This window comes from Bos indicus, chromosome 12 (genome assembly GCF_029378745.1).
Source record: "Bos indicus isolate NIAB-ARS_2022 breed Sahiwal x Tharparkar chromosome 12, NIAB-ARS_B.indTharparkar_mat_pri_1.0, whole genome shotgun sequence".
NCBI lineage: Eukaryota > Metazoa > Chordata > Mammalia > Artiodactyla > Bovidae > Bos > Bos indicus.
The window spans coordinates 78,224,853-78,251,925 of NC_091771.1; the positions used below are offsets into that span (position 1 = coordinate 78,224,853).

General features: G+C 43.3%; 1 protein-coding gene and 1 pseudogene across 3 annotated transcripts in view; both read left to right on the top strand.

Moving 5' to 3' along the window:
* The window catches only part of FARP1 (FERM, ARH/RhoGEF and pleckstrin domain protein 1), a 306,924-nt gene that overhangs the window by 192,139 nt on the left and 87,712 nt on the right, over positions 1 to 27,073 (top strand). For all 3 annotated transcript variants that reach the window (XM_070800413.1, XM_070800410.1, XM_070800414.1), the window contains one exon: positions 7,718 to 7,822. In XM_070800413.1, the coding sequence (XP_070656514.1) occupies positions 7,718 to 7,822 (105 nt within the window). The remainder of the gene's footprint in view (positions 1 to 7,717; positions 7,823 to 27,073) is intronic.
* Positions 5,591 to 5,691, top strand: LOC139186307 (U6 spliceosomal RNA; annotated as a pseudogene).

A 27,073-nucleotide genomic window follows, 5' to 3' on the forward strand; every position in this document is an offset into this window, starting at 1 on the left:
GTTGTTTTGTTTAAAGCAGTCTTTCCTCCTTATCTCAAGATTCTATCCAGGGTTAAACTGGAACCACATATTGCCTTTATTTTTTTTTTAACCATCAGTTCACTTTATTTATTTATTTTTTTTTTTGAGACACATTTCAGCACATAACAGTAGGTTTGGTATTTTTTGCTATGGTTGAGTCTCAAGCTTGAAGTTATCCCCAAATGGAGATTGGACCCAGAGACCTCCAAGTGGGCCAGCCCTGCCTGGTGAGTGAGTGAGAGTCACTCAGTCATGTCTGACTCTTTGCAACCCCACGGGCTGTAGCCCGCCAGGCTCCTCTGTCTATGAGATTCTCCAGACAAGAATACTGGAGTGGGTAGCCATTCCCTTCTCCAGGGGATCTTCCTGACCCAGGGATCAAACCCGGGTCTCCTGCATTGGGCGGATTCTTTACCGTCTGAGCCACCAGGACAGCCGTATGTCCTTGTAGCGATATGACTGGCCCCTTGCTCTCAAAGCAGAGTCTTTGCAGCATCCCTGAGAGCTTCTTAGAAACACAGACTCTCAGGGCTCACCCCAGCCCTCCTGAATCAGCTCCTGTAGCTTACCAGGGTCCTCAGGTGATTGCTGGGCCCACAGATGGGAGAGGCGCCGCCCTCGTCACCTCCAGTGGAATTCTAGGGCAGAGGAAGCATACCCAACTCTGGACCTGGACTCTGCCCTTGGGGACACGGTCACACACCCAGCAGCACAGAGATGGGTTTTCCATCCCGCGACCATGCAGAGACGTGCCCATGGGGCTGGGAAATAAGACATCCTCCTCACTGTCAACCCATCCCCCTGCCCTTTATTCCATCAGCTAGCATTTCCCCATCACAGTGGAAGCTAGGGTACCAGAGAACTGGTGTTCCGTGCCAGGCTCTGTGCTACATACTTTTCAGTCAGAGTTTTCTTTTTTTCTCCCGTTGATCCGAAGGGGTCGACAGCATCTCCAGTCTTTTCATGGCCCCATGTACCATGGCTGAATGGTGTCCCCACTTTCCATAATTCGTTCATGGCCACCCCAACTCCCAGTGGGGCTGTCTTTGGAATAAGGAGGTGTAGGTAGGGCCAAGTGAGGTCGTAAGGGTGTAGCCCTGATAGCATAAGATTAGTATCCTTCTGAGAAATGACATCAGAGTGTGCGTGCACTTTGCGTGTGTGTGTGTGTCTCTCTCTAACTTAGCACTTATCATACATTCTAATTTAGTCGCTTTGTCGCTTTAGTGTCTGACCCTTGACTCAGAGAGAAAGAGACGTGTTGAATTGATCTCCATTCCCTCGGCCCGTAGCACAGTGCCTGTATGTGGCTACTCACTTGACAAATGTACCCCGGGCTTCTTAAGCCACCGTAGCTATTAATACTTCCACCCAGCTGTTCAAAACCTGCCAAAGGGGCAGGAGGAGAATTTGCGGTGTTAACAGTGCCTGTGTGGAGGGTTAGTGGGCTGTGGAAGTCTGAACAATGTTCTAATGGGTAGTAATGGTAGCAAAAAGGGGCCGAAGGCTTTGAGAGAGCCTTTCCCTCTTGCAGGAGAAGAGCATGCCCTGGTTGTCATGGTTACGTTAATCCCAAATGAGAGGAAAACAAAATACTTCCCAGAAACCGCTCTCTGAAAGCTCAGCAGACGCATGTTTTGTGAACTTGGTCAAATGTTATCTTTATCCATTTCCATCTATGAGATTATTTTAGCATGGCAGACGTTAGCTTCTATCAAGTGAGGTGACTCCTTTGTTCAGCCCTGCAGAGGAGGTGGGGAGGGTGTAGAAGACACTCCCAACCCAGAAAGAATTGTCTTTATTCTTTTAGAGGAGAAAGAAAATACTTCCTCATAAAACCTGATGTGACAGAAATAACCTGAAGGCACAGACATATTTTAAAGGCACAATAAACCAAAGCGACTTTGATTCACCATTTTTAATAGCTTGAAGCTCTGTGTGAATTCGTACTATTTATTATTCACCGCTTCGTTGCCAGACACTCCCCAAGAATGTAAACCTCCTCCTAAAATTTAATTTTATAGGATTCCATGAAAAGCCTGTTCAAAATGTAGAAAGCTGTGGGGACTCCAGTAGGCAATCAGCCACCTTATTTGTGCATCAGATTAAAATTCACATGCCTCTTGGAGCATAATTGAAAGTAGCCAATAAGAAAAAGTGATCAAAATTTGATTATGTGGTTTCACTAATCACCAGTTTGCTCTCTCAAATATAACATATAATTATTATTTGGTTTCTTCTCTGTAAGGAGTATGCTTCTGGACTGTTTCAATCCAGACTGGCCATGTGTGGGGTCGGCCAGACTCTTACTTCTTAGAGGCTCTGGGAGTCTCAGAGGTCTGGCCTCTCAGCCCCAGTAGAAACACTTGGGAACAATTAGGAAAACATTCATTGTAAGGTCCCTTTCATGTTAAAGCACTATTAACATGCCTAGGTTTTCAAATGATGCCTACGTGCCGTGGTTTTCCTTCCTCACGTATGGTCATTTGTGCAGTCGTAAATGTAAGTCTCTGTGTTTCTTAGAGGAAACCGCTCTTTGAGAAAGTGCCTTTACAGATGAATGTTTTGAGCGTCTTTTCTTTGTGTTCTGCCAGCTTAATCTGTGCTTTTGCCACGGCTCACTCACAGGTTTGTTTTAGCAGCAGAGGGCTGGTGGACTCGTAGCTGTTGGATCCCATCATCCGTCTAGTGCAAAGCCTGTCCCAGGAGCGCGGTTTGTGGTTACTTCCAAAAATGTTCATATCATGCCCTTTTTTTTGCCAGACAGGTAAAAGAGCCCTTTGCCCTGTCAAATACTAACAGCCTTTTCGTCACACGCATGGATATTCGCTCATTTCCCCCATGTGATAAGGCTCTTCGCAGCCACTCACCTTGAGCTGGGCCCTACCGCCCTCAGTGTTATTCTAAGATCTAATGTAAAGGAAGTGGATTCTTTATTTTGTTGTTCTTAAAAATAGTTTTTAAACAGGCTCTATTGTGAGTAACCCTCTTCGATCATTTGTAGATATGAATACCATCCTCTGGTTACTTTTTTTTTTCTGGTCTTCTTTCTTCTGCTTTGTTAAATTTTGGTAAAATGAATGGGGCAAAAGATTTACCATTTTGGCCATTCTTAAGTGCACAATTCAGAGGTGTTAAGTACATTCACAGGGTTGCTCAACCATTCATTTTAGATTCCGTGGTGTGATTTTTGAGCAGAATAAAACTTACAATGTGAAGTTCAAAGAATTCCTTGGAGACGAGCATAAAGGAAGGATGTTGATAATTAATGGAGCAGATCCACTGTTGGAAGGAAGGAGGGGATGACTTTTCTTAAAGAACATGGATGAAACTTCTCTGGCTTCCCTTCTCTGAGGTGCCTCCTCTGAAGCTGAATTCAGCTCTGGGTGCATTAATGAAACCCAGACATTTCTACACTAACTCCTAGAAGAGAATAGGGTCCCTGAACTTTGCTGTTGTGATGTCTAGAAACATTTTAGGCACAGCTGCCTGGTGTGCATTGAGACGTCAATGCCATGTCCGTTTTCCCATGCAGTTGTCATGTAGTGACTGCATTCCAACCCTTAGAAATACTTTCTAGTAATGCTACATACTGGCTTTCCTTTTCCCTGAAGATAGCCGGTGTTGACAGGAGAATTCATGTAATGCATTAAAGGCATCTATTTTACAGGCCAATTTTAAGAGCTATAATATCAGTCAAGTGAAAAGTATGAAAGTGTTAGTCATGTCTGACTGTTTGCGACCCCATGGACTGTAGCCCACCAGGCTCCTCTGTCCGTGGAATTCTCCAGGCTAGAAAACTGGAGTGTAGCCATTCCCTTCTCCGGAAGATACTCCTGGAGATCTTCCCAGGGATCGAACCCACGTCTCTTGCATCTCCTGCATTTGTGGGCAGATTCTTTACTGTCTGAGTCACCAGGGAAGCCCAAACTTGAAATTAACTTCTCCGGATATAAAAACTGGGGTCCCATTGGAAAGTCATTTTGTGTCAAAGATTTGTGCAAAGTAATAAATTTTAAGGAAATTTTTAAGACTTAAGACAAAACTTATATCATGTATTGACTAGATTGACTCCAAACATCTATTTCTAGCCTCTTATTATTACCAGTATGGTCAGTGTGCTCAGTATGGTCACAAAAATCCCTGGCAACTCCGCCAAGGACCTAATTCAGCAGTAATACTCTCTCTCCTCAGTATGTTCCACCAAGTGCTTAGTTGAACATTGTTCTATAAAGGTGTCCATGGTATGCTGATTTCTGATTTTTTTAAACTTGTTTAGACTTTCAGCGTTGAATTGTAAAGTCTCATTTCCCAGCCCCTGTAAATCTAGATGAAGTTATCAAATTCACTTAGTTCCAGAAATTCTTTGGAAGATAGTAGTGCTTGCCAGCTGGTCAGATAATTGGTGCTGCATTTTAAGACAAGTAGGAAATGTCAAGAATGGTGAGAAAGAAGAATTGTGAAACTAGAATGTGGTCTTCTCTTAAAAAAAAAAAAAGATACAGAAATTTCTCTACAAGTTCTCGGCACCCAACACATTCCCATCATGGTTTTATTAGCTGGTGTCTGCAGATTCTACTCGATGGAGAGGAGACCCCCGAACAAGGAGCTGTGTCTAAGTTCTTCATGTAACTCTATGGAGGCAGGTGTGAGAATTTGAACCCAAGGACCCCATGGGCCTGGCTAGTGAATTCCCAAGTGCTCTCAACATGATATTGCTCTGCCAGAGAGGTGGGAAAAAAGATTGGTGACCAGTAATCCATGCAGCTGTTAACACTGGATAAATCCAGGGGTGGGTGGGTGGGTGTGTGTGTGTGTGTGTGTGTGTGTGTGTGTGTGTGTGTGCTGGGTGGGCAACTTCCCTGGTGGCTCAGTGGTAAAGAATCCGCCTGCCAATGCAGGAGACACGGGTTTGATCCCTGGGTCAGGAAGATCCCCTGGAGGCGGAAATGGCAATCCACTCCAGTATTCTTGCCTGGGAAATCCCACAGGTAGTGGAACCTGGTGGGCTACAGTTCTTATGGTCGCAGAGTTGGACACGCACGTGTGTGCTGGATAGGGTGGCGGGGATCTGTTTGATTGACACGAATGGGGTTTATACTCCATCACACGTTAGTTGTGCCAGCAGGGTAATTGGGACGGCTCTCCCAGTTACTTTGGACCAGGCATTCAATGTCTAGAGCCTTGTGAATTTGAGATTATGCATGGAGACTGCGCATGCCTTTAGATAGCTATGAGCATCTTCTGAATTCCAATGAGGAATGTAGGAGCATAAAGTGGTGTCTGTTTAAAAAAAGAGAGAGATTCTTTATCGCTGGCTCCTCAGGTCATGCTGTTGGGCAGCCTAATGGACGTGCCTGTCGTTGGCGCTTGTCAGGGTCTGACTCTACTGCCTTTAGTCTCCTGGGTTACTAAGTGGCTTCTAAATTGCTCTGCTCTTCGCAGAAGGGAGGTGAAAGTATAAAACCAGTAACTGGAGATGACAAGGTCTTTGAAACATTTTTTCTTGCTGGGTTTGATCTGTGTGGTGGAATTGTATCTGTTTTTGCAAGTGAGTCTTTAAGAATTGGTGTTCCCTTCAGCAGCACATACACTAAAATTGGAACGATACAGAGAAGATTAGCAGATTATTAGCAGATGATGCAAACTTGTGAAGCGTTCCATGTTTTGGGGGCTTCCTTAGTGGCTCAGCTGGTGAAGAATCTGCACACGATGCGGAAGACCTGGGTTCGATCCCTGGGTTGGAAGGTCCCCTGGAGAAGGGAAAGGCTACCCACTCCAGTATTCTGGCCTGGAGAATTCCATGGACTGTATAGTCCGGACACGACTGAGTGGCTTTTACTTTCACTTTCTTTCCTTTAAGAATTGACCAGAGAGTGAAATGAAACCAAGGCTTATGATGCTAAGCTGTTGAGGGTAGAAAATGGATTCTTGCAAATCATTTCCCTTTCACTATAGACTCAAGCTATAGGATATGTATGTGTAATACGGATTTCAGCAGACATTGAAGGAATGCCAGGGGCTCTGCCAGGAGGAACAGAAAGGTGACCATGTAGCCCAGAGCTTCATCAGAGAGACAGACTTGTGGATACTTAACTACATATTAGTAGAATACGATGGAATGAGTGATTATATTCATTTCTTCTTTCACTGGGCATCCTGGGTAAGGCGGTTAAGAACCTGTGGCCTTAAAAACACTCTGTTTGTTCTTTTCTTTCTGACTTTGTTGTATGGCAGAAACCAACACAACATTGTAAAAAAATTTTTTTTAATTTAAATAAATAGAAAAAAACATAACCTATGGCTTTTACGCTCATGCATATGACGTCTAGATGAGCCTGTACAAAGTCTAGAGAAGAAAGCCATGCATTCTGCCACATTTGTTGGGGAGGGAGAGGACCCAGGGACAGGCTTTCAGCTATCACAAAATGGGCATGGGATCATAAAGGCTTCCACCCACACAAAACTGCACACAAATAATATTTGTAGCAACTATATTCATAATTGCTAAAACTTGGGCAACTGAGATATTCTTCAGTAGATGAATGGTTAAGCAAACTGTACTCCCCTCAGGCAGTGGCATATTATTCGGCAATAAAAAGAAATGACGAGCATGCCATGACAAGAATGGGGGGAATTTTGAATTCATGACACTAAGTGAAAAACACCAATCTGGAAAATCTCCATACTGTATGATTCTAGCTATGCGACATCGTGGAAGGGGCAAAATGTAGACTGTAAAAAGATCAGTGGTTGCCAGGGGTTCAGGGTAGGGGAAGGAGGAGGGGTGCAAGAGGGGAGTACAGTGGATGTTCAGGGCTGATGAAGCTCACCCGTGTGATCCTGTGACGGGGGCTTTATGATGTTATGCCTTTGTCAAAACCCATAGACTATAGACACAGTGAACCCTAGTGTACGCTGTGGTCTTCACACGGTGGTAATGTATTAATGTTGGCTCCACAGTTGTGGCAAATGTATTATACTATTCCAGTATGTCAGTAAGAGGAGGCCCCGGGTGTGGTGGGCACCTGGTACACACGTACTCTCGGTACGCACTTCCTGCTTAACTTTCTGGAAACTGCTCTAAAAAATAAAGTGCATTTTTATGTGTTCTATTGAAGTTGATTTTACAGTGCTGTGCTTTCCCCTATCCTGAACCCTGCTGTACAGCAAAGGGGTTGTTATACATACATACACACTTCTTTTTCACGGCGGTTCATCACAGGATACTGAATAGAGTGCCCTGTGCTCTGCAGCAGGACCTTGTTTCCCATCCTCTGTATCGTAGCCCGCATCCGTTCATCCCAGACTCCCAATCCGCCCCCTCCCGCTCGGCACCCACAAGTCTGTTGTCTGTCTGTGAGTCTGTTCCTGTTCTGTAGGTAATTTCATTTGTGTCATATTTTACACTCCACATGCAAGTGATACCGTATGGTATTTGTCCGTTTTTTTAAGGGGCGTAGTGCCCGGCATTGGGGTGAGGAAACGATGGCAGAGATCAGCCTCTAAGCATGAGAGCAGCATGGGACGGGAACCAGCAGTGTGCACAGCGGGGCTGGTGGCCTGGGGGTTGTGGGGTGGTGGGTGGGGAGCTCTTACAGACCCAGGCATGAGGGGCCTCCTGCGGTGGGAGCCGTGGTTTGTTTCCGTAGCTGCCTGTCTCAGAGGCCGTAACAACTGCTCTGTTTGTTCCCAGCAAAGAGCCCCCGGGAAAGTGCTGCTGGATGCCGTGTGCAACCACCTCAACCTTGTGGAAGGAGACTATTTTGGCCTCGAGTTTCCCGACCACAAGAAGATCACGGTAGGTGATGTCCATGAGACGTTGCTATTTTACCATCTGTTCAACTTAAGAGAGGGAAATAATTGGGACCTTTCTGGGCCTGACGGAAGTGTACACCAGAAAAAGTACCCAGGAAGCCCTTGATGATCTGTCTTTGAAAGTAATGTGTGCTCATGATTAGCAGGTCCACAGAGTGCGCAGTGCAGGCCACTTCTCTCTCCCTCTCCCTCCAGGAGCCACCAGCACCAGAGTCTTGTGTATCCTTCCTGTAAAAGTCTGTGTGTATGTGCACACAAACACATATTTTTGAAATATGATCATGTGAAGAAGCAACACAGTGCCCTATACTCCACCCACACACTACACCTATATCCTGAGATCTTTCCTTTTCGGTACATAGAGTCTACTTCCTTCCTTTTCACAGTTTCATACTATTCCATTGAATGGATATACCATTGCTTACAGCCTTTGCTGTAAAGGGTGGGATACTTAGATTGTACTGAATTGTCTGCTGTTACAAATGATGCTCCAGTGAACACACTGATGCACTCGTGTTTGCATTCACGGTCAAGGATTTATCTCAGTTCAGCTCCAAAGGCACAGAATTGTATTATCTATGAGTTCAAGCCTTTTTTTTTTCTTTAATTTTTATTGGAGTATAGTTACCTGCTTTAGAGTGTTGTTGTTGATCAAGCATTTGAAGTTTGCTAAATATGTCATGTAGGTCTTTAAAAAGGTTTCATTGACTTGATCCCAAAGTTTAGAATATAACTTATTGTGACTTTTTCTCTTTTGGCTGATGGCACTTTCTCAAGCTTGTATCCTAGCCTGCCTTTTATGAGGCACCCTTTTAGGGTGTAAATTTATTGACTGCATTTCTATCTACCTTTTCATTCAGTCCACACTGAGTGCCTAGGACTTTTGCTGGCCACTGGGGACCCAACAGGAGTAAGATGGAGAGAATGTAGGATCCAGGTGGGGCATCAAACTGAGTCTTTGGAGGAGGAAATGGCAGCCCACTCCAGTACTCTTGCCTGGAGAATCCCATGGACAGAGGAGCCTGGTGGGCCACAGTCTATGGGATCACAAAGTGTTGGACACGACTGAGCGACTAAACAACAACAATAACAATCGAACTGAGTCAGTGGCCAGTTCAAGGCGTGTGGCACGTGGGGTGCTGGGGACCGCAAGCGACACTTGTGATCAGGAAACCCTCCCAGATACAGTGAAACTGAGTCCTCTGAGGCCAGGAGGAGTTGACCTGATAGGGTGTTCCAGGGAGGCGGGCACCAGATGCCAAAGCCCAGGTAGCAAGTAGGCTATTCAGGAACCTGCAGACGCGGCTGAAGTTTAGAGGTAGGTGGAGGAGGGCTTTGCTGAAGGCGGGAAAGATAAAAGCCCTGAAAGGTGAGCAGGGAGCCGGGTCTATTTCAAAGGGCTTTCTGTCCCATTACTACCCATTAGCAATAGAATACGAGCCACAAACTTTATTTCAATTTTTCTAGCACTTAATTTGATATAAAACATCCCAAATCATTATCATTTCAACATGAAATCAACATCAAAACCTAGGAATGGGAGATTTTACTTTTTTTTTCCCCTGCTCAGTCTTTGAATCCGATATGTATGTGACTGTCACAGCCAGATCAGCTGTATTTCAAGTGCTCAGTGGTCACGTGTGTGGGGACAGCACAGCTCTGTACTGAACTAATATGTTTGGGAAGCTGTAAATGCATTTTAAAGAGAGTGTGACATGATCTGATTTATGGTGTAGAAAGAGAACTGTTACTGGATTGGAATAGGGGAAGACTGGGGGATCTAACATGTATCTAAAGATGGGCACAAACTGTGTTTTCTCAACATACTTCTAACCTCTAAGCCTTCTGGGATTCCCTGGTAGCTCAGTTGATAAAGAATCTGCCTGCAATGCAGGAGACATCGGTTTGATTTCTGGGTCGGGAAGATCCGCTGGAGAAGGGATAGGCTACCCACTCCAGTATTCTTGGGCTTCCCTTGTGGCTCAGCTGGGAAAGAATCCACTTGCAATGTGGGAGACCTGGGTTTGATCCCTGAGTTGGGAAGATCCCCTGGAGAAGGGAAAGGCTGCCCACTCCAGTATTCTGGCCTGGAGAATTCCATGGGCTGTATAGTCCATGGGGTTGCAAAGAGTCAGACATGACTGAGTGACTCTTTCTAAGCCTTCTTGGCCATTTTCTGGTGCTTACATTAAATCGAAGCTCCCTGACTCCCAGTCCTCTTTCTGATGTGACAAATGACCACAGAGGGGCCACATCTGATTCCACATTCATTTATGCGTCTAACAATTATTTGTGCCAGTGCCAAGTCCAGCATCAAACTTCATACAGAAGACGACACGTGCTTTGAAGGCACAGCTTGTCAGCAGTAGTTACTGTTTGCAGTCATTAGAAGTGCCTGCTTAGGGGAGTTGATAAGGAAACAAATGATTATCATACCATGTAGCAAGTTCAGCGGAACAGTGTTTCTTAGACTTGTTCTGTATTAATGATTCTCAAAACACCTGAAGATTTCTTCTCATTATTTCTAACAACCTGCCTGCATTACTCAGAGTTGCAGTGGTTTTCTGACTCCAGTCTTATCCTGTTCTGATCCTCCTGAAGTTTCTTTTCTCAACTGTAAATTAGCAGTCATAAGGGTACCGAGACTGGATAGCAAGAGGATTGTTCTGTTTCTGGGTCAACCAGTTAGCTATTGACGGAGCTAGGATTCTAACCTCATCTTCTGACCTCAGGCTTGGTGCCTTTTGTATTGGCTGTGGGTGCTTCTCTTTCACTAGGCTTTACAAACCTGTTGGTCTTTCAGAGATGACTTCTTTCAGCTTTTATCAGGCTTGATTTTTATGATTTCACTGTTTGCTTATTGTTTTAGAGTGTGTTCAACTGCAAAATTCCCTAAACCCATTAATGATGGCTTAAAGACATAGAAGCTAATCGTTACAAATACAGGCCACTACCTGAAAGCTTACGATACATCAGAGTGCTCTAGTTCCTGCAGACTCAGCAGTGAACAAGGCCCACATTCTAAAGCAGGGAGCAGCAAATTTTTGTTTGTCAAGGGCCAGATAGTGAATACTAGAATAGATTTTCCACACCAGAGCGTTTCTACTCCAGCTCTTCAGCTCTTCCCTTGTAGTGTAAACGCATGGGCATGGATTTGTTTCAATAAAACTTTATTGTTACCATTATCATCATTACCATTTTTTCACTATGGTCAAAAATAGATAACCATGAAATTTACCATCTTAGCCATTTTTAAGTAAGTGTGCAGTACAGTAGTGTGACGTATATTCATTGTTGTGCAACAGAGAGGACTTTCATTATATAAAACTGAAACTCGGCACCCAGTCAACAACTACTTCCTTTCCTCCTCCCCCCAGCCCCTGGTGATCACCATTCTACCTTCTGTTTCTATGAGTTTGATCACTTCAGATAGCTCATGGAAGTGGCATCACACAGCATTTGTTCTTTTGTGTCTGGCTTATTTCACCTAGTGTGATGTCCTCAAGTCCCATCGATGTTGAAGCATGTGTCAGAATGTCCTTCCTTTTTAAGGCTGAATACTATTCCATAGTTGGCTCCATCACATTTTGCTTACCCACTCATCTGTCGAGGGACATTTAGGTTGCTTCGTCCTTCCTTGTTGTGAATAATGCTGCAGCGAACATGGGTATGTTGTCATTATTATTTGTAATACTGCTGTCGTGATTATTGCCTCTGCCAGGCTTCATTTGGGAGGCTGCTCACGCAACTGACAAACCGACAGGAAGCCTGCACGTGTGCTGAGTTGCTTCAGTCGTGTCTGGCTCTGTGCAGCACTGTGGACTGTGGTCCCTGCAGACTCCTCTGTCCATGGGATTCTCCAGGCAAGAAGACTGGAGTGGGTTGTCATGCCCTTCTCCAGGGGATCTTTGAAACCCAAGGATCGAACCCACATCTCTTTTGTCTCCTGCATTGGCAGGCGGGTTCTTTACCACTACTGCCGTCTGGGAAGCTTAACAGGAAGCGTGGTTGGTCTCAAATGCCCAGACCTGGGCTGTCTGTCACTACTGACTTTGTTTATTTATCTGTATGTAATGTGCTGGAAACAAATTGTTGCCCCAAGGTCCCCAGCATGCAAGGTTGTGAACCTTTGTCCCAAGGTGGTAAGGCCAGGCAATTCGCATTGCAGCTCAGCCTTCCACCCTTTTCTCATCATTTCTATCATTAAATAGCACACATCAGAGCATTCTTCATTACAAGGGTTTGAAAAAGCTTAAGCACTTAAGAATGAATGCATTCCACTGTCTAAGATGTGTTTCCTAAGACTGGGAATAAACCAGTGATAATTAGTCATCAATTGTGCTCTATGCTCAATTAGACTTGCCCCATGGCTTGTCTGTTAGTAGAGTTGATCGCTATGTTTACATGTAAGTCAGGCCCATGTTGTCCTTGAGTCCAACAGCTGACCCATGGGACTGCCCCATAGGAGCAGAGAAATCTTTTAATCAGCTTTTTCCCCCACCATTGATTCGCCTTCCCATGGCAGGGACACTATGGAACTTAGGAATCAAGACCCTCTACCTAACATGCCAGCTAGTGGGTACCTAGAGTCTGAAGGCTGGTAAAGGTCAGAGGGGTTGGGTTGCCAGTGGACTCAGAGCTCACTGTCCTTGAACTTGTACGGTGTGCCGCGCACTCTGCTGTTAACTTAAATGCACCTTGTTTGTTCTTCACCTTGTTCAGTCACCAAATCATGCCTGAGTCTCTACAGCTCCGTGAGCTGCAGCTCGCCCCCTCCCTGTCCTTCACTATCTCCCACAGTTTGCTCAAATTCAGGTCCATTGAGTTGGTGCTGCCATCCAGCCATCTCATGCTCTGTCATGCCCTTCTCCTCCTGCCCTTAATCTTTCCCAGCATCAAGGTCTTTTCCAGTGAGTCGGCTCTTTGCATCAGGTGGCCAAAGTATTGGAGCTTCAGCTTCAGCATCAGTGCTTCCAGTGAATATTCAAGGTCGATTTTCTTTAGGATGGACTAACTTGATCTCCTTGTTCTTCACCTTAGGGGTTGGCAAAAAGAGCCAGAGAATAAATTCGTTAGGCTTTGCAGGCTGTACCATCTCTGTGGTGACTCCTCAGCTCTGCCACTGCTGTGCAAAGCAGCCATAGATAATGTACATGGATGATGGTGGTTGGGTTCCAATAAAACTTTATGTATGGACATGGACATTTGAATTTCATAGAGTTTTCACATGTCATGAAATATATTGCTACTGTTTTTTCCCCCAACCACGTAACAGCCCGTGGTTGCTCTTGGACTGTAGCAGAACCAATCATAGGCTGGATTTGGCCCATAGGCCTTGGTTTACCAATCTCTGTTGTACACCATTTCTCCGAGGTTGGTATTTTATCATCCATGTTTTGCAATGAGCAAATTCAGTGCGGACTGTATGACCATGAGTCACAGGCAGGCCTGTCTCGGGTGCTGCAAGTTCTTTCTACTTCACCTGTTGCCTTTGCTTCATCTTCCTGCTGCAACGAGCTGTGCACACCAGGCAGCAGAGATGGGTGTGTATCTAAAATTTATCCTGTGGTTACTGGGGAGAGTGTGAACAGCTCTGTGTTACAGCCTGTAAATCTGTTTAAACCTTTGCTTTGTCATTTAGCAGCTGGGTAGATTCTGAATGTCTTTGATTTTTGTGCTTTATCTGAAAACTGGGATTAATAAATGACTATTTTACAAGGTTATCATGGGAATTCTTCAGATGCTTTATAATAATGAGCCCAGCAGAATTTCTGTCATAGCAAGACACTCAGATATCTATTGGATTTTCTTCTTACATTCTAGCTCAGAAACCGGTGTGGCTGGCTCACCCATCTTTCATGAAAGTGATGATGCTCAGAGACCTGATAAAAAATTCCCAGTTTTGTATACATAAATACTGGTAAAGCTTGGGCTTACCTGATGGCTCAGTTGGTAAAGAATCCGCCCTCAGTGCAGGAGACCCTGGTTCAATTCCTGGGTCGGGAAGATCCTCTGGAGACAGGACAGGCTACCCACTCCAGTATTCTTGAGCTTCCCTTGTGGCTCAGCTGGTAAAGAATCCACCTGCAGTGTGGGAGACCTGGGTTTGATCCCTGGGTTGGGAAGATCCCCTGGAGAAGGGAAAGGCTACCCACTCCAGTATTCTGGCCTGGAGAATTCCATGGACTGTACAGTCCATGGGGTCGCAAAGAGTCAGACACGACTGAGCGACTTTCACTTTCAAAGCTCAGGAAGAATCTTTCATTCACTTTATCATCTCCTTTATGCCAGGAAACAGTTTTGCCATTGGCAGGTGTCCTAGCTCAGGCTGCCATAACAGAATACCAAAGACTGGAAGGCTTGAACAACAGACATGTCATTTCTCTAAGTATTAGAGTCTGAGATCAAGGTATCAGCATGGTCAGATTCTTGTGAGGACTCTGTTTCTGGCTTGTCAAGGGCCACCTTTTCACTGTGTCCTCAAGCCGAGCAAAGACAGAAATCTCTTTTTCTCTTCCTACAAGGCTACAATCCTAATAGATCAGAGCCTCACCTGTATGACCTCATTAAACCTTAATTACTGTCTAAAGACCCCCATCTTTAGATAGAGCCACATTCTTAATGACCTTCTAAAGACCCCCATCTCTAGATACAGCCACTTTGGGGGGTTAGGGCTTCAACACAGGGATTTGAAGGACACAATTCAGTCCATAGCAGCAAGCATGCTTTCTAGGGCTTGAGGTCAGAGAGCACAGCTTCTTGGGATAACAGCATCACTTCCTGCTCCTTGTCCAGCTCTTCTAGGGTTGGGCAGATGTCCTTCATCCCTGCTTAGTTGCAGCCTGTGACCTTGCTTCTTCCTGGGGCCCTACGGACATCTGAGACCAGGAGCGGCTCCTTACAAAACATGCGAGGAGTAAAGGATAAAGAACATTGCAGGCTTAAGACAGATGAAAGTTTGGGAAGTCAGCAGAGGTGGGGTGGTAGAGCAGCCCAGTGACCACACAGAGCAGCCCTGTGGTTTGATCTGACTGGCTGTGGCTGTGGTGACAGGCAGGTCCCACAGGAGGCATAGCTTACCTCCAGTAGAGAATCTGGGGAAGGGCGACTTGCTGAAAAAATACAGCTATGGATAATCTTCCATTTCTTAGACTGGAAGAAAGCTATCTGAGGATTTTGTTTGTTATCACTTTGTGTTTTATTTAATAGGCTTCATTTTTTTAGAAAAGCTCTATGTTTACAGAAAAATTGAGCAGAAAGTCAAGAGTGGTCCCCCGTGCTGTCTCTCCATACACCGTGTCCCCTCTTACTAACATCTTACATTATTAGTGTGATAATACATTATTATTACAGTTCCAGGTTCACATTAGGGTTCATGTTGTACCTTCTGTAGGTTTTGACAAATGTATAATGACATTTATCCATCCTTACAATACCATAAAGAAGAGTTCACTGCCCTAAAAATCCCCTCTACTCTGTGTGTTGAGCCCTCTCTTCCCTCTGAGCCCCTAAGAACCACTGATTTTTTTTTTCCTTCAGTATTTTCTATGTTCTTGATGCTTCAGCATCTGGGGCCTCGCTGAACGAGAAAAGACTGCCCTTCCCAGAGCAGGCCAGTTCTTAGAGATGGCAAATGGTTCCCCTGCCAGCACACCTCCAACATGCAAGTGAATGAATCCAGAGCCCAAACCCCTTATTCTGTCTGGCTCTTAGGCTTCAGAACACAGAATTCGTTTCCCATAATTATTCCAGGTATTAGACACCTAGAGATGGCCGGACACCCACAGAGCCCACTACGAGGATTTCAGCTCCTCACCCTGACTTAGCTTGCCTTTCCCCATGGAAGCCATGGTAATGCCTCCTGTGCATGCTCAGTCCTTGCCCTTTCTGCTTCCGCCCCTGGTGCTTCCCCACGTGGCCCTGCATGCTGTGACGTGTCTCCTCCTCCTGGAGACCATGAATAACAAACCCTCTTTTCAGTGGCAGTCATCTCCTCACCCCACAGTATGTGAGTAATGAAGACCCTCATCTTAGTTTGGTTAAAAAAAAAAATACAGGGAAATAGCTTTCTAAAATGGATAGTCTTGAGAAGATGGAAGTGGAATCATAGTTTTTGGATCTTCACAAACCCAAGGTCCACATAGAAACTGCTACTCGGCAAAATCAAAACACCCATGAACCACATTTATGGCAAAGCTGGGTGTCAAAGTGTAAGTCCAAGACCCCAAAGTACAAGTAACCAGAAATAAAGCATCAGTCAGACACAAGGTCTTGTGTGCTATAGCAGGGCCTGTATGGGAGGAGATAGAGGGGACCACTAGGGCATTCGATGGACCAAAGAAGGGAACCCTCAGAGAGCCACTGGAAACCACAGGGAACAGTCTGAGAAGAGCAGTGGGAATTGGGAGCTCGGAAGAGGCTGGATCAGTCCAGCTCCAGTGAGCTGGAGCAATTAATCTTCCAGGACAGGCCATCACTTAGGAGAAACTATGGAGAATGGAGCTGAAATTGAGTCAGGTAAAGACAATAGAGAGAAATAATAGAGGAGGGAAAAGAGAGCCAGGGGATCTCAGAAAGCAAGCCATCATTAAAAAAAAAAAAAAACATGGCCCAAAATCAATAGAAGAGGAAGCTCTGGGAGGTTAGGAAAGCTACTGTGACCCATACCTTCTTCTTAAAAGGTTAGAAGATAGTTTCCACATAAAAATGAGCAGCATAAATGTATCACAGTCATATTTAAAATAACACCTTAAGCGGGTTGTTCCCAGCACACTATGTATATAGCCTTACCAAAGGGACCAGCTGGATGCAGCTGCCAAATTGCACTCAATGCAGAGAACAGAGGAACATGTCGAATGATACCCTCGAGTATATGCAACATGCAAAATCCAGACTCTGGGAAATTCCACAGATCAACAGATTTACTATAAAGAAAAGAGGGGTAGAGGAAGAACCTGTAGGTGAAAAGACGCTTGAAGGACATAAAATTTTTGAAAATAAGGAAGAATAAGCACTAGTGTATAGAGATACACCACTTGATGAAGTGAAACATCAAGAAATGTAGAGGGTTACTGTGAAAATCTAGATAGCGGTTCCTTTTAGAAGGAGGGGGTTGGTTTTAGGATGCGATGGGTGATTGGCTGACAGAGTTCTGTCTCTTGACTTGGTTGATACAACGATGTGTGTCATTAAATAATTCACTAAGCTCTACATTTGTTTTCAGTAGTTTTAAGCATTTGTATGTTATTTTAGTTTTAAAATGGAGGAAAAAAATTAAAACAGAAGAAACAAACTACAGATTAAAGGAGGAATATCCAATTAAGTAGCTCCAATGCCCAAGTGAAATCCTTTGAACTGAATTTTTCAAAGCTAATGCAAATTGAACAAATGATTTTAAATTGGTTAAAACCAAGTAGTTGATGTGTTACGAGTACCATGCCTAAGGTCTACTGCTGAGCCGTTCTTAAAAAGTTGAGGTTCCCAAAGGTTAAATTTTTCCTCCAGGCTAAGGTCCTCTGAAGCCCCAGGCATTGCATTATAATATTCTTAGTTCTTTTTCCAAAGCTTTCCTTCGCATACATGCATGAGTGCTATGTTGCTTCAGTCACGTCTGACTCTTTTTCACCCTATGGACCTGCCCGCCAGGCTCCTCTGTCCATGGGATTCTCCAGACAAGAATACTGGAGTGGGTTGCTCTGCCCTCCTTCAGGGTATCTTCCCAACCCAGGGATGGAACTCGTGTCTTTTATGTCTCCTTTTCTGCCTGCCAGTCCATTGGCAGATGGATTCTTTACCACTAGCGCCACCTGGTAAGCTGCCTCCTCATACATCTGGGATATCTGCCTAGGGAATTTAATGGACTAAGGGATAGGGATAATGCTGCCTAGGGAATTTAATGGACTAAGGCATAAATACCTTTATACATTTCATCTCATATTTTGGTTTACAGATCTATCTTTAATTCCTTTTTATTTAAAGCTTTTCTTGTAAATAAGTATATTCTCAATTTTTCAGTTCAAATTTTATTCATGTGTTCCTTCAGTCTTTTTTTTTTTTTTTTAAGGGATGAGTCTAGATTAAGAGAGACTTAATGGACATAAGCAGATATGAAGCATGGTCCTGGATTGGATGTTCCAATCACAGTAAGGACATTCCTTCAGTTCATTTGCTCAGTCGTGTCTGACTCTTTCCAACCCCATGAACTGCAGCACACCAGGCCTCCCTGTCCATCACCAGCTCCTGGAGTTCATTAAAACTCACATCCATCAAGTCGGTGATGCCATCCAGCCATCTCATCCTCTGTCGTCCCCTTCTCCTCCTGCCCTCAGTCTTTTCTAGCATCAGGGTCTTTTCAAATGCATCTGCTCTCCGCATCATGTGGCCAAAGTATTGGAGTTTTAACTTCAACATTAGTCCCTCCAATGAACACCCAGGACTGATCTCCCTTAGAATGGACTGGTTGGATCTCCTTGCAGTCCAAGGGACTCTCAAGAGTCTTCTCCAACACCACAGTTCAAAAGAATCAATTCTTTAGCGCTCAGCTTTCTTTATAGTCCAACTTTCACATCCATAGATGACTACTAGAAAAACCATAGCCTTGACTAGATGGAACTTTGTTGACAAAGTAATGTCTCTGCTTTTTAATAAGCTCTCTAGATGGTCATAACTTTCCTTCTAAGGAGCAACCGTCTTTTAATTTCATGGCTGCAATCACCATTCGCAGTGATTTTGGAGCCCAGAAAAATAAAGTCAGCCACTGTTTCCACTGTTTCCCCATCTATTTGCCATGAAGTGATGGGACTGGACGCCATGATCTTAGTTTTCTGAATGTTGAGCTTTAAGCTAACTTTTTCCCCTCTCCTCTTTCACTTTCATCAAGAGGCTTTTTAGTTCTTCTTTGCTTTCTGCCTTAAGAGTGGTGTCATTTGCATATCTGAGGTTATTGATATTTCTCCTGGCAGTCTTGGTTCCAGCTTGTGCTTCATCCAGCCCAGCGTTTCTCATGATGTACTCTGCATATAAGTTAAATAAGCAGGGTGACAATATACAGCCTTGACGTACTCCTTTTCCTATTTGGAACCAGGCTGTTGTTCCATGTCCGGTTCTAACTGTTGCTTCCCGACCTGCATACACGTTTCTCAAGAGACAGGTCAGGTGGTCTGGTATTCCCATCTCTTTCAGAATTTTCCACAGTTTATTGTGATCCACACAGTCAAAGGCTTTGGCATAGTCAATAAAGCAGAAATAGATGTTTTTCTGGAACTCTCTTGCTTTTTCCATGATCCAGCAGATGTTGGCAATTTGATCTCTGGTTCCTCTGTCTTTTCTAAAACCAGCTTGAACATCTGGAAGTTCACGGTTCACGTATTGCTGAAACTTGGCTTGGAGAATTTTGAGCATTACTTTACTAGCATGTGAGATGAGTGCAATTGTGCAGTAGTTTGAGCATTCTTTGGCAGTGCCTTTCTTTGGGATTGGAATTAAAACTGACCTTTTCTAGTCCTGTAGCCACTGCTGAGTTTTCCAAATTTGCTGGCATATTGAGTGCAGCACTTTAACAGCATCATCTTTCAGGATTTGAAATATGATGGAATTCCATCACCTCCACTAGCTTTGTTCATAGTGACGCTTCCTAAGGCCCACCTGACTTCACATTCCAGGATGTCCGGCTCTAGGTGAGTGTGAGCGATCACACCTTCGTGATTATCTTGGTCGTGAAGATCTTTTTTGTACAGTTCTTCTGTGTATTCTTGCCACCTCTTCTTAATATGTTCTTCTTCTGTTGCTGCTGCTGCTAAGTCGCTTCAGTTGTGTCCGACTCTGTGCGACCCCATAGACAGCAGCCCACTAGGCTCCTCTGTCCCTGGGATTCTCCAGGCAAGAATACTGGAGTGGGTTGCCATTTCCTTCTCCAATGCATAAAAGTGAAAGGTGAAAGTGAAGTCGCTCAGTTGTGCCTGACTCTTAGCGACCCCATGGACTGCAGCCTACCAGGCTCCTCCGTCCATGGGATTTTCCAGGCACGAGTACTGGAGTGGGGTTCCATTGCCTTCTCCGTCTTCTTCTGTTAGGTCCATACCATTTCTGTCCTTTACTGAGCCTATCTTTGCATGAAATGTTCCCTTGAAATCTCTAATTTTCTTGAGGAGATCTCTACACTTTCCTATTCTATTATTTTCCTCTCTTTCTTTGCATTGATCGCTGAAGAAGGCTTTCTTATCTCTCCTTGCTATTCTTTGGAACTCTGCATTCAGATGGGTATATCTTTCCTTTTCTCCTTTGCTTTTCGCCTCTCTTCTTTTCACAGCTATTTGTAAGGCCTCCTGAGATAGCCATTTTGCTTTTTTGCATTTCTTTTCTATGGGGATGTTCTTGCTCCCTGTCTCCTGTACAATGTCCTGAATCTCTGTCCATAGTTCATCAGGCACTCTGTCTGTCAGATCTAGTCCCTTAAACCTATTTCTCACTTCCACCAGGGCAAACCATTCAATATCACTTGGTAATCCAAGTCTATGGCCCGAGCAGTAATGCTGAAGAAGCTGAACGGTTCTTTGAAGACCTACAAGACCTTCTAGAACTAAGACTCAAAAAAGATGTCCTTTTCATTATAAGGGACTGGAATGCAAAAGTAGGAAGTCAAGAAACACCTGGAGTAACAGGCAAATTTGGCCTTGGAGTACAGAATGAAGCAGGGCAAAAGCTAATAGAGTTCTGCCGAGAGAACGCACTGGTCATAGCAAACACCCTCTTCCAACAACACAAGAGAAGACTCTACACATGGACATCACCAAATGATCAACACTGAAATCAGATTGATTATAGTCTTTGCAGCCAAAGATGGAGAAGCTCTATACAGTCAGCAAAAACAAGACTGGGAGTTGACTGTGGCTCAGATCATGAACTCCTTATTGCCAAATTCAGACTGAAATTGAAGAAAGTAAGGAAAACCACTAGACCATTCAGGATATTCTTTATTCACATGCAAAAATTTGAGTAGTGTGAGTATTTGGTGAGGAAAAAGTTTACAAAATGGAAAGATAGACATCATTGACTAAAAAGCAAAAACTAAGTTATAAACAATATGACCTCATTTGGTATTTTAAAAAGTGTACACATGTTTGTATCCAGGGACAGTGCTCATAGAAGAAGATGTAGAAGGGATATACATGAAGTCAGTGGGTCTTAAATCACACTTCCCAGGCCAACAAGCAGCAACAGCATTCAGTATCACCTTAGCATTGCAGATTCCCAGGTCCTCACCTAGATAAGGAACTCTAGGTATATGTTATACCCCATGGTATACGTTTGAACAAACTCTTAGGGTGAATGCGATACAAGCTCAATTCTTTTTTTTTCTTTTTTATACTTTTTATTGGAGTATAGTTGCTTTACAATGTGTTAGTTTCTGCTGTACAGCAAAGTGAATCAGCTATTAGGATACATATATATTCCTCTTTTTTAGATTTCGTGCCCATTTAGGTCATCACAGAGGATACAAGCTCAGTTCTGAGAACAATTTCATTAAAGTGTTAATCATGATCTCTCGGTGGTAGACTGTAATTTTTAGAATTTTGCTTATGTGAATTATCTATAATTATCTATAGCTTGCATGTAGAATGATTCTATACCAATAGATTATTTTTAAATTAAGAGGCTTTTAGGAGCATGTCACAAATTTTAATTTATTGTGTTTTTGCTTTCATTTCAGTTTAAAGTACTTTCTAATTTCCTTTTGGTTTCCCTTTGACTCAGAAGTTTGTTATTTAGAAGTATGTTATTTTGTTTCCAAATATAGGGATTTTCCACAGTTCTTTCTGTTACTGAGTTTTAATGTAATTCTCTGCTTGTTGGGGAATGTAGTTTGTATGACATGAAAGGCTTTTAAATAATTTATTGATATCCCTTCATGACCCCAAATGTGGTTTGTTTTGATAAATGTTTTATGTGTACTTGAAAAGAATGTAAATTTTGGTGGGTGGAATGCAGTATCCCATCTATGTCAGTTAGATCATACCCGTTGATATGTATGTGCTCAGTCACTCAGTCATGTCCAACTGTTTGTGACCCCATGGACTGTAGCCCACCAGGCTCCTCTGTCCATGGAATTTTCCAGGCAAGAATACTGGAGTGGGTTGCCATTTCCTTCTCCAGAGGATCTTCCTGACACAGGGATCCAACCCACTTCTCCTGAATTGCAGGCATGTTCTTTACCAGTGAGCCATGTGAGTTGATAGTGATGTTCAAATCATCTCTATCCTTACTGAATTCCTGTCTTATATGTTCTACTAGTTATCGAATGAGTGGTATTAAAATCACCAACTATAATTGTGTTTTTGCCTCTTTCTCCTTGCAGTTTGATCAGTTTTTGTTTCATGTATTTTGAAATTCTGTTATTAAGCATATAAATACCTAAGATTTTATTTTCTCTTAATTCATTGACTTCTCCGCCATTAAGAAATTACCTTCTTTATTCTTGATGATATTCTTTAGTCTAATGTCTACTTTGATACTAATCTAACCATTTCAGTTTTTTAGAGTTTTTAATGTTAGCATAATAATTTTTCCCCATCCTTTTGTTTTTAACTGTGTGTGTATTTGTATTAGCAGTGTGTCTTATAGTCAGCATAGAGTTGGATCTTGCCTTTTTTATCAGATCTGACTATCTTTGCTTGTAAATCGGTGTGTAGACCGTTTACATTTAGTCTTAACTATTGATATCGTAAAATGGGTCATCTTGCTATTTGTTTTCTGTTTCGTATCCCTCTTTGTTCCTTTTTTCCTGTCTACCTTTTGATTAATTGAATATTTTGATTTCATTTTACTTTTTTTATTGGTTTATTAGCTACAGCTCTTTGATTTGTAACCTGAATGGTTGTGTTAGGGTTAAGAATGTTCATCTTCAACTTATCACAGCCTGTCTTCAAGTGATACTGGTTCATTTCACATAGCTCAGTGGTAAAGCATTCAGCTGCAGTGCAGGAGACCTGGGTTCAGTCTCTGAGTTGGGAAGATCCCCTGGAGGAGGGCATGGCAAGCCGCTCCTGTATTGTCGCCTGGAGAATCCCACGGACAGAGGAGCGTGGTGGGCTACAGTCCATGGAGTTGCAAAGAGTGGGACACGACTGAAGCAATTTAGCACGCCTGCTTCACGCTTCCGTTCTCTACTTTTTTGACCTTTTTGCTGTTGTTAGTTTTTCTTTTACATGAGTTATGAAACCTGTATTACATTGTTTTGTTTACCGATCAGTTATATTTTTATTGAAGTATACTTGATTACCAGTCAGTTACCTTCTATGGAGACTTAAATAATTTAAAAATTCTTAAAACATATGAACCATGAAGTTGCCATTTTGGTGTTCCTCATTCTTTGTGTAGATACAGATTTCTTATCTGATATTGTTTTTTTCCCGCTTCCTTTAACATATCTTATTATGTGGCTCGGCTGATAATAAATTCTCTGAGCTTTCATGTTTGGAAATGTTTTTATTTTGCTTTCCTTTTTAAAAGATGTATTTTGCTGAGTGTAAAATTCTAAGATGATTTCAGTGTGTTGAAAAATCTTTTACTGTTGCATTTTCATTTGCATTGTTTCTGTCAAGAAAGCTAATGTTGTCTTTATCTTTGCTCCTTTGTATGTAATATCCCTTTTCCTCTGGCTGATTTAAATTTTTTTCTTTTTATCATTATTTTTGAATAATTTGATCATATAATAGCTTGTGCTTTCATACAGATTTTTTCATGTTTCTTATGCTTGGGGTTTGCTTAGGTTCTTGGATCTGTAGGTTTATAGTTTTCATCAAATTTTGAAAACTTCTGATCATTATTTCTTGAATATTTTTTCATTTCTTTCCTCCTCCCCTGCCATCTCCTCTCCTTTGGGACTCCAATTACATGGGTATTAGGCTACCCAAAGTTATTCTATCGTTCTCTGACACTCTTAATTTTTTGGTAGTTTTTCTTTCTATTTCATTTTGGATGGCTTCTATTGCTGGTTCACTAGTATTTCTTCTGCCATGTTTCATCTGGTGTTAATCTCATCTTGTGCACGTGTGTGTTTATGTCACATTATGTATCTTCGTCTCAAAGTTTAGTTTGATTCCTCTTAAAATCTTCCATATCTCAACCTTGTGATCATAGAGAATACAGTCTTACTGTCTTCGTATCCTTTTTATTTTACTAATTTTAACATCTGTGTCCTTTCTAGGTTGGACTTGATTGTTTTTGTTTTGTCCAGTTATGTGTCATATTTTCCAGCTTCTTTGTATGCCTGGTGATTTTTTTGATATCAGATACTGTGAATTTTACTGTTTTCAGTGCTGGGTAATTTTGCATTCCTGTGAATGGTACTGTGTTTGGAGGAGGGAGGTGCGTGTAAGTTATTTGGAAATAATTTAGTCCGGTCAGAACTGGCTTTTAATTCTTGTTAGGTAGGAGTGGTGTAGTGTGTGAATTATCCCTACTCCTTAGCGATGACCCTTCAGTACTCTAACCAGTGTTCATGAATCAAGAGCGAATAGGTCGTATTCCTGGCCTTGTGTGAGCATCAAGCCTGTTAGCTCTAATCCTTCAGTGTTCTGTTTCTTAAATTTTTTGCGACATCTTGGCTACTTTCCACATGAGCACTCACTGATGAGTCCTCTGCTGCTTTCTTGGTAACGCTCTGTCCTCTCCTGCGTGCTTCCTACTTTCCTGCAAAGCCTCTCTGCCTTGATCCCTGGCATGCTCAACCCCATCTCTTCAGCTCGTGGAGTTTGCCAGGTTCTGCTATATTTGTTGTCTCTGCACCATATCCTGAAGACGTGCTCAAGGCAGAGGCTGGTATAGTCATCGGCATCGTGATTCTAGTTTCTTCTTCCTCGGGGATGACTCAGTTTCTCACTGGTGTTCAGATCTTCAGATGTAATGGCTTGTTTTTTCTTTTTGTTGTTGGTGTTTCATGTAGGAAGAGAAATCTAGTTCCTGTTATTCTAGTTTGACCAGAACTCTCTAAAAATTTATAGGTTTTTAAAAAGAAAGCCACATTTAATATTATATATATATATAGCCATATATGAAAAGAAAGAAAGTTAGTCGCTCAGTCATATCCAACTCTTTGCAACCCCATGGACTGTAGCCTGCCAGGCTCCTTTGTCCATGAAATTCTCCAGGCAAGAGTCCTGGAGTGGGTTGCCATTTCCTTCTCCTGGGGATCTTCCCAACCCAGGGATTTAACCTGGGTCTCCTGCATTGCAGGCAGATTCTTTACCATTTGAGCCACCAATTAAGATCAATATGAAAAGTTGCATTCAAGCAAACTATTACAAACAAAAGTTCAAAGTAAAGTCATTTCTTATAGGAGCCAGCCTGCAGGAAGATTAATTTATTGCAGTGAGTTCTAGACACTGGTTAATTTTTTGTATCAGATTTTATCTGGTTCCTATATATCTTACAGTTGATGGTGAAATATTTCTGTTGTATGCAGCTTTGACATTAAGAAAAAGAAGGATGAACTGTTGAGTCTTTTTAGAGGAGCAGCATATTATGTTGCAGAAAAAGCACAGGTGTGGAGTCAGATGGATTTGAAGTCAAATCCCAGCTGTCTGACCTTGGACAACTTAAATAAGCTCTCTGAACTTGGCTTCCTTCATGTGTCAAACAACCATTTTGTTGTGAATATTAAATGAAAGTGTGTAAAGTACCTATCCAGTGCCTGGCACACTGAAATCAGGAAATCACCTCTTGCCTGTCCTTCTGCCTAATGTCATGTTAAGTGACTTTTTTTTTTTTTTTTTTGGCTGCACTGCACAATAGAGGCGATCTTAGTTCCCTGACCAGGGATTGAACTCATGCCCCCTGCAGTGGAAGTGCGGATTCTTAACCAATAGACTGCCAGGGAAGTTCCTAAGTGACTCTTTTTTCATAAGACCCTTTCTAAAAGTACCTCAAATATTTGAGTTGCCTACAAAACCCACCTGAAATGCCTCTTACCAAACAATAGGGGGAAAAGATGTTTAGGAAAAAAACATAAAGGCTTTGGGGACAGCGATTCATCTTGCTTTGCCTTTGAAACCTAGGCATTAAAGCATTTCTTCTCTAAGCGTATTTCAGGGCAGAAAACACATGCCACAAGAGGAAAGTGACATTAATAGGGGATCAAAGGGAAACAGGGAGGCTGGCTGAGATGCAGGCAAGCAGGGCAAAATGGGGCTGAAGAGCTGTGTTGAAATTAAGTTGTGGAACACAGGTATTGTGGGCTCTATTACGTCCCCCCACCCCAGAAGTGTGTATGTTGCAGCTCTGACACCCAGCACCTCAGAATGTGACTGTTCTTGAAGACAGGGCCTTTGGAGAGGCGATTAAGTTAAAATAAGGATGTTAGAGCGGGCCCTAGTCCAGTCTGAACCGTATCAATTTTAAGAAGAGGAAACTAGGAGATACCCGGGAGATGCTGGGCCCGTGTGTGCAGAGCGGGGGCTTGGTGAAGACGCAGTCAGAAGGGGGTCGTCCACAAGTCAGTGCGAGAGCCCTCAGGGGTGACCAGGCCTGGGCCATCTTCAGCCTCCAGAACTGGGAGGAACTAGATCTCTGTTGTTTAAGCCACTCCATCTGTGGTCCTTTGCGATGGCAGCCTGAGCAGACTCTTAATTTCCAGGCCTTCAAAGGCCAGTGGGGGAAGTGTTTTGTTTCCATGAGGTCTTCCTGAGCAGGTGTGGCATTTCTGGAAGCCCATCCATTTTAACCACATCTCTCTGCAGTCAGGTAATGTGGATCTCCAGCTGTGCTCTGGAGACCAGCAGCGTGATTTTAGTGAGCACAGGGGTGTGTGGTTTGGTTGCAGAAGTTGTAGGAGGTGGGGTTAGAGATGGGTGATGACAGTTGTGACCTTCTGGAGATCTTCTGGCAGTCAAAGGCAGATGGTGCTTTTGTTGCCTTTGCTACTCATCTGGAACGTGCTTCTCTTCTTCTTAGGCTGAAGGAACAAGTGAGTTGTCGAGGAGGACCTGGTCTAGTTCAAATACTTCCCTGTAGCCCTCTGTGTGGGCTTCCCTCATAGCTCAGCTGATAAAGGGAGACCCTGGTTCAATTCCTAGGTTGGGAAGATCCCCTGGAGGAAGGGTTAGGCTATCCACTCCAGTATTCACGGGCTTCCCTGGTGGCTCAGATGGTAAAGAATCCGCCTGCCATGCAGGAGACCTGGGTTCAGTCCCTAGGTCAGAAAGGTCTCCTAGAGGAGGGCATGGCAACCCACTCCAGT